We start from the raw sequence: 8,026 nt of genomic DNA, 5'->3' as shown, positions 1-8,026 counted from the left end.
TTCTTCTTCTTCTTCTTCTTCTTCTTCTTCTTCTTCTTCTTCTTCTTTTTTCCCAAGACAGGGTTTCTCTGTGTAGCCCTGGCTGTCCTGGAACTCACTCTGTAGATCAGGCTGTCTTCGAATTCAGAAATCTATCTGCCTCTGCCTCCCAAGTGCTGGGATTAAAGGTGTTCGCCACCACTGCCCGGGGTACCTTCTTCAAGTCCCAGTATCTTTATCTGCAGACTGGGCCACTGGGCAGGGACTGTGGGGTAGAGCACTGACCCCAGATCTGGTTTCCCTGGCCATTTTGCATTCAGCTTGGTTCTGTAGTGTCAGCTCTTCATAGGAGAGAGATGGTTTTCTGTCAAATAATAGCTGAATTTTTCAGCCATGGCCTGTAGCCAGTGCACCAGAAAACACTGTGTGTGTGTGTGTGTGTGTGTGTGTGTGTGTGTGTGTGTGTGTAGACGGACAAAGACACAGCAAGACAGCAGGGACAGGAGAGATGGTCACCCACACAGGTTATTGACTGAAATGTTCATTTATAAAAGAGTAATGTTGACAAAATGCTTTGTGTGTAATCCAGGGCACCTGGCCTGGCATGAGCAGCCATCCTTGCCTAAGGCCTGATAGAACTAAGGCGCAGACCTGGAGGGAAGCAGGCAGAGGGTCTGAAAGCAATTATGGGATTTATTTTTGGTCAGGGTTTCACAGGTAGGATTTCTCAGTTGGAGACACAAGAAGCGATGGAATCACTAAGAAGGATGCCCTGGGCAGGGTTCTCTGCCCGCCCCCCTGTAATGGGCTGCCTGTGGCTTTGAAAGGCAGGAAACACACAGGGTTGAGGGCCCTGTGTCAGGGGTGGCGGGGCAGAGCAGGGCTGTTTACTACTTGCTCTGTGGCATTCTGGAAAGGTTTGGGGTTAGGTAGAAAGGCTGGTCCACTCAGGACCACGCTCCTCATTCCTGAATGGTCCCTGAGCAGCTTCCTCAATGCCTCCACCACCCGTGTACCCATCAGCCTTTGCAGGGACACTGACATCTGTCTGTGATGTCTGCACACTGATTCCAACTGCTGTTAGACCCACCTCCCTATCCTCGCTGTATGGTCCACCCTGGCTCCTGTCCCGGATCATCCTCCAGCTCTCCCTCTACCCATAGGTGGGTTGATCTGCACACCAACCCCCCCAAAACAGAGCCCAGACTCTTGTCCATTTGCCTGGAGGCCCCTCTCTTGGTTACATATCCTTCTTTCACCCCCTTCCCGGCTCTAATGGCCTCTTAGGAAGTGTTCACTCTATCTCTTTTATTCTATTATTTTTAATCTTTCCATGGATGGTACGATACTCAAGTGTAGGTATGCCTATTTGCGAGCGTGGCTCCCCACCATGAGTGTGGAGACGTGAGGTCAACCTTGGGTCAGATGTTGGTCCTTTCCTGCTTTGCTGAGACAGGCAGAGTCTCTTGTTTGCCACTGCCTACACCAGGCTAACTGGCTCTCTGGCTTCAGGGGATTCTCTTGTCTCCATCTTCCGCTCTTGATGGAGGAGTAGCGGGATTGCACACCGTGCCCTCCTGTGATTGGCTTTACATGGGTTCTGGGGATTTGAACTCAGGTCCTCACGCTTGTATAGCAAGTGCTTTGCCAGCTCCTGACCCATCTTCTAAGCCTGCGGCTGCTGCTCTCGAACTCACTGTCAGTGCTTCTGAGGTAAGGCTGTGCCAGTGAACAAGACCGTGAACCTGGTCAAGGTGATAAGGGCTGGATGCCTGGCACGACATATATGATCATGGTGACATATATGACCCATATGATATATTGACAGCATGTATCCAACACACTGTACCACCACTCATCGGGTACCTGTTTCTCAACCTCCTTCCTTCCCAACCTTCTTATGCTAATTACTCCAGTGATGACAAGTATGCACTTAGCTCCAGTTCTGCAAGAACTTAGAGGGCGGTGGAGTTTCCCCCAGCCCACCAGGAAGCTCCGAGGAGGGCCTAGGAGAGCACTGGTGTATAACATCAGGTCAGTGCTTCATCATTCGGTCTTTTCATGGATGCTCACTGAAAACTATCAGTGCCAAGTCTGCCATTGCTCCTGCCCTCAGGTCACTGCAGGTGACTGGGTGGAGAGACCCTGGCTTTAATTATCAGAGTCTAGATTGGAAAGGAGATGTAACTGGAGGTTAGGACCAGACTGAAGAGACGAATTGCCTGGTCTGAACCAAGGTTAGTCTCCTTGGATACCTGGATGTCTTTCTCTTTGGGAGGCATGCTGGGATGGAACCCAACGCCTTTCAAACACTAGGCAAGTGCTCTGTCTCTAGCCCTTCCTCAGTTCAGGTTAGGCCACCTTTAAAGCACAAATCGCCACTCCCCTGTCTGCAGACACCTGGACCCCTGTCTGCATCTTCAGTTCCCACAGTACTGCTTGAGTCCAGTGCACACAGGAGGGCCAGTGGCACCCCAGTACTGCTTGAGGCTGGAGCCTCCTAGATCGTAGAGGGACAGAAAGCTTCTCTGCATCCTGTTAATGAGCAACACTTCTCAAATACCACGTAGACATCTCTCCTAGGCCTGCCCACGTGGAGGTCCTATTGGCTGTAGGCCCTGTACCAATATTGTGGGAGCGGCCTTGTAGGGATGGTCTTGTTCCATGCAGATCCAGGGTGACATTCTACCTGCAGGGTGGCATTCTTCAGGCTTTTAAATATCTACTGATGAAATGAATTCATGGGCCTCTGACTCTCTTATCTTGAACCTCACCTGCCCTGATACGTGTAAAATCACAAGGTCGAAGCTGGGATGGAGGGTCACGTCATTGGCTCACCTTCCAAAGGCAGTTCAGAAGCCAGAAGAAACCTGGTTTGGAGCCATGCACGCTCAACACCCAGCAAACCCTGCTGTCCTCCCTACCAGCACCACACATGTGTTTCTATAGTTACACACCTTACGGGTTTGTTTTGCTGGATACACTGAGTGTCTTCCCTTTAACCTCTTCATCCTCTCTTACCCTGGAGTACTGTGGAGAGTGCTAAAATACAGTGTTCTTAGGGAAGGAAGACAAGAATCATGGAAGGAGGGAGGGAAAGTAAGGTGGGGAGGGAGAGAGGGAAGAAGGAAGAAAGGAAAATAAAAAGAAAATTTCATAGTTTAGAGTCAGGAATTAGGGTCCAGGCTGAAGTGACATTTTTATGGTCACACAATTGGCTACTGATAGAGTGGTGTAGAGATCTGGGAATCACGCTGTCTCATTTGATGCTGTTATATTGTGTGAGGTGAACAACTCACCCCAAACAGGACCCTGATACCAGACCCAACGGCCAATTCCACCCAAGACCCAAACAGCTGCATCACTGAGACATCTGCTCTCCAACCTCCCCTGCGGGTGGTGCTCAGGTCTTCCATGTCCCTGCTCCCAGTCTTAGCCTGAGTCTCTCTGTCTGCCTGTCTCTCTCTGTCTCTCTGTCTCTGTCTCTTTCTCTGTCTCTGTGTGTGTCTCTGTCTCTGTGTCTCTGTCTCTGTGTCTCTGTCTCTGTCTCTCTCTCTCTCTCTCTCTCTCTCTGTGTGTGTGTGTGTGTGTAGGTATACAAGCCTACACATACTCAGAGGCCACAGGGGGGATATTCTATTCTTCCCTTGTTCTCAGGACAGGATCTCTCATTGAACCAGGAGCTAGCCTGCAGCTAACAAGCTCAGTGACCCTTTTGTTTCCACCCTGCCTCCCCGCTGGCTTTGCACATAAGTGTTGTGGATTTAAACTCAGGTCCTCCTGCTTGCCCAGCAAGTGCTCTGACTCTCTTGGACATCTCCTCAGTTGCCTATGTTTCTCTAAATGGGGTCCCAATTGTAGCACCAAATCCTGGGTGGCGCCTCAAGGCAGGACAGGCTGTGAGCTGACGCAGCATCCCCAGGCTCCTCCCATAGCCTGGCAGAGCTTCAGGGAGGTTGGGGATGTTTTGATTATTGACACAGCCAAGCAGCTAATTAAAATAATAAATTAGAGAACAGAGGGATGATGGGAGCCGTGCAAGGAAGGGGCGGGGGAGAAGAAAAGTGTCTCTTTGGCAGCCATGCAGAAACACTGGGCATGTCGGCTTTTCAGGGTTACCCAGGAGGTATGCCAATGGTGGCATCTGAGATCCCTGGCCAGAGCAAATCCAAGGAGGCTTTGGGGGATCAAGTGATGCAGGGCGGGGGTGGGGAGCTCCTGAGTCCTGCCCAGGGAGAATAGAGAGGGGTCTGCTCTGCTTTTCTCAGATGAGGAAATGTGACCCACTCAGGACTGTGACCTGCAGGTAATAATGGCAGTGCTATCGACAAAACAGAAAGGTCTCAAAGGGCATCATGGCCCACACAGGCAAGGTTAGCTTTAGAACCAACGTTTCGTGTGAACAGTCCTTGTTTTCTATGCAGATCGTGATGCCAGAAGCTCTAAATACCCTGCTAGGAATGGAGGAAGCTGCTGAAGAGATGGTGACCACTGTTCACTCCATTGCATTAGCAACAGGGCACCAATATAGACCACCATTGTACTAGAAATCGCACAGTAGCAAGTCTAATTCTTACAGTTCTGGATATATATTGGATATGTGTGTGTGTGTGTGTGTGTGTGTGTGTGTGTATAGGTGAATTGCCTAGCAGCTGGATTGTTGTGGTGTTTGATAAGAATGTCTCCCATAGGCTCATCTGTTTGAATACTTGCTCCTCAGTTGGTGGAACTATTTAGGAAGGACTAGGAGGTGTGGCCTTGTTGGAGGAGGTCTCTCACTGGGAGTGGGCTTTCCAAACCTGTTTCAAAATGGATAGCTATTTCAAAAGCCTATCCATCCATTCTCAGTTAGGTCTCTTTGCCTCATGCTTGAGGTTCAGGATGTAAGCGTTCAGCTGCTGCTCCAGCACCATGCCTGTCTGCCTGCTGCCATGCTACCCACCATGATGGCCACGGAGTCACCCTCTGAAACTGTAAATCCCAAACAAGTCCTGTCTTCTGTAAGTTTCCTTGTTCATGTTGTCTATTCAAAGCAATGGAAACATAACCAAGACAACCGTCAATGACTGAACTTGGAGAGCCAGATCCCCATCTACACAATAGGGGTATTAGTGACACTGAGTGCTGGAGTTGAACGGAAGGTCACAGATGCGTCTACGCAGCCTTTCAGTGCTGGGCATCATGACCACCAGGCTGACATCCTGGGCTTTTTGCTCCATGCTGGCTTTTGGCAGAGCCCTGCAGTGTGGATCTACACTCAAGAGGCACTTTGTATTGGTGTAACAGGGGTAACAGGGATTTTGTGTCTTCCTGAGCTTCTCACCTGGGTGGCTGATCCGTGCTCTGTGTCAGTTTCTGTATTGAAGGTGCAGTGCACAGCAAACTGGAGGATGTGGAAAGACACCCCTCCCTCATTGCCCTGCACTGTTGTTCTTTAGGGAAGGCAGAACTGTGGTGACCCCACAGGAGGCATACAGACACTTCCCTGTCTTATGACCAGGTTCAGGTAAGTCACAACAATTGGACTTTGGGGTGTATCTCCAATAGGAGGGGGGCCTCTCTATGGGGAGGGTTTACTCCCTGAATATTCTCTCTCTGGTAAATTCTGCTCAATTTGAGGGACCTGAGCATGCCCCTGGATCACAGACTTCTCAGTCTAGAACTTCAAGTAACAATCTTCTGGTTAATGCCTTTGTGAACTGTGGTGTGTTGTCCTGGCCACCCTAGGAAGCCCACATATAAGATGTGGGGAATTCATTGTCTGACTTGTCAATCTTTGGAGATTATCTGGAGTTGGCACAGAAGACTTGTATGGCCAGGAAAAAAGTCTTAACAACAACAACAACAAACTTGACCCAGACATGGTGACTCATGCCTGTCATCCCAGCTAAGGTTAAGAGAATTGCCACAAGTCTAGGGACAGTCTGGGCTACAGTATGAGACCTTGTCTCAGAAAACAAACAAAAAACCTTAAAAGAAACCTGAAAACTTAAAAAAAAAATCTGAAAAGGGGAGGAAGAGAAGGAAGGAGGGAGGGAGAGATGGAAGGAGGGAGGGAGAGATGGAAGGAGGGAGGAGGGAGGAATGCATGCTTAGTAAAAGTCCCTGAGTGATTTATCTGAGGGTAAAATCTATGCATGTGGCCTAGTTATCAGTCCTCAGCCCCAGAGCTTAATTATCCAGGATCTGTACCCCTGGGCCTCCCTGTTCCAGAAAACTCTTTCCTGGGAAGATCAGAGCAAGTTGTTTTATTTTTTGTTCACAGAAACTTTACAAAAACATATGTAAGCAAACGCAGTGTCTATCGTTTTAACACATAGTATCTGATGCCGTCGGATTTCTCTCTGCTTTGAAACCTATCCTGAGCTGCTGTCTTGGTCAGGAATGAGCTTGGGACCAGTGTGACCCTTTGGTTCCTCTGTGTTTCAGCTTGTGTGTGTGTGTGTGTGTGTGTGTGTGTGTGTGTGTGTGTGTGTGTGTGTTGTAATGATCCCTTACCTGGTACCTGGAGGCTAGCCCTGTCTCACCAGGATGTTGTTTGGGGACATTCTTGGGCTTGAAGGCTAGGGGTGATTTCTGAACAGTAGCTAGGGAAACAGCCTTAGACATCTGAGCTAAGCTGCCCTGGGACACAGCACCCACAGCTGCCAGGATCCCTGCTGACTGCAAACCTGCCCCCTTAGTCTTTCTCACATCCAGTGAGACCACAATATGGAACATACAATCAACAAACATCAGGTGTGGTGACAAGCTCCTTCCTATAAGCCTAGCAGTTGGAAGAGTGAGACAGGAGGGTCACCAGTTCAAAGCCATCCTGGACTACAGAGCGAGGCATTGTTTTAATAAATGAATTGGAATAAAAGACGACATCTCTACTGGCCATATGGGGATCGATTGTATTTTGTTCCTAATTAGCCAGGTAATCAATCACCTCTGGGAAGCAGAGGCCATACTGCTGTGGGAAACTTGTGTCAGATGCCAAAGAGACCAACCCTGTCTCAGTGCAGCCCTGAGACCATGGCAACGCCGGTGGGTCTCAGTGGGGAGGGGGCATCATTTCGGTAGTCAGGATAACTGGGGATGGTGAGAAGATAGATGAGGCTGCACACAGTTCAGTCTAGATGTGGTGTCCTGGACTCCATGAGAGCTGCAGCCTGGATTCCTCCCTCCTTCACAGCCAGCACAGGGCTGGCTCTGAGCAGCAGGGCATGATAGGCCCCTGCATGGTCATCAGCTTGGGAAAAGTCAACCTTAGCAGTGACTCAAGAGTGAATACGGCCAAACTGTAGGTGTGGAGAGGGGTGTGCCATAGCCTGCACTCACCCAGAAGAAGAAGTTGAAGATGAAGAGCAAGTACTTCAGGTGGGCCAGCAGCCAGTCATCCTGCTCTGTCTTACAGTGTGCCATGGCGTCTGGGCCTGTGGAGGACATGACCATGCTGAGAAGGGGACACCACAGGGATCCTTGGTGTCCTTCCCACCCCAGCACCTGAAAGGCTTAACCAGTCAGTGTTCCCCAGTGGGTTCGAGGCTGAGGCTCTCAATGTATATGTGTAACTTGGACCCTAGATGAAGAAGTACGATCTAAGGAAGGGCGATCTTGGCAGAATTTCCTAGACTTCTGGATCTCAGTTTTATTATTATGACACAAGGCTAACCCACAGGTATCTAGAGTCCTTTTTCTCTCCCCCATCGCAGGACATGTTTCTTGTCCACGCACATGCACGCATGCTCACACTTGCTCATGCATCCTCACACTTTTGGCAAAGCCACAGATCTGAGCAGGACCTCTGCCTGTGTCACTGTGCACAAGCATCTGTCTGGAAGGGACCTTGATCTCCCAGGGCCACCTCACTTGTCCCCAACTCCCAGCTGCCAGAGGAGAAAGCGGGTCTACCTTGCTAGTGGCTCTGCCAGAAGTTGGGAGATTGCACGCTGACGGCTTGCACCAAGTCCACACTGTGCGCTGTGGGTGAGTCAACGCCCTCCCACCCAGCATCCTCACCTGTAAGCACACAGATGCTACCTCTGCTATGGGATGCCCAGAA

The 8,026-nt window shown here is 50.0% G+C and overlaps 1 protein-coding gene across 1 annotated transcript in view; it reads right to left on the bottom strand.

The window, feature by feature from the left end:
* Positions 1-7,386, bottom strand: part of Tspan11 (tetraspanin 11) — a 37,341-nt gene extending 29,955 nt beyond the window's left edge. Inside the window, exon 1 of the mRNA XM_028754355.1 lies at positions 7,303-7,386. Coding sequence (XP_028610188.1) covers positions 7,303-7,386 — 84 coding nt within the window. The remainder of the gene's footprint in view (positions 1-7,302) is intronic.
* Positions 7,387-8,026: the final 640 nt, after the last annotated feature.

This window comes from Grammomys surdaster, unplaced genomic scaffold (assembly GCF_004785775.1).
Source record: "Grammomys surdaster isolate TR1022 unplaced genomic scaffold, NIH_TR_1.0 126013, whole genome shotgun sequence".
NCBI lineage: Eukaryota > Metazoa > Chordata > Mammalia > Rodentia > Muridae > Grammomys > Grammomys surdaster.
The sequence above is the reverse complement of the archived record's forward strand: the minus strand, read 5'-3'. Positions and strand labels throughout refer to the sequence as shown.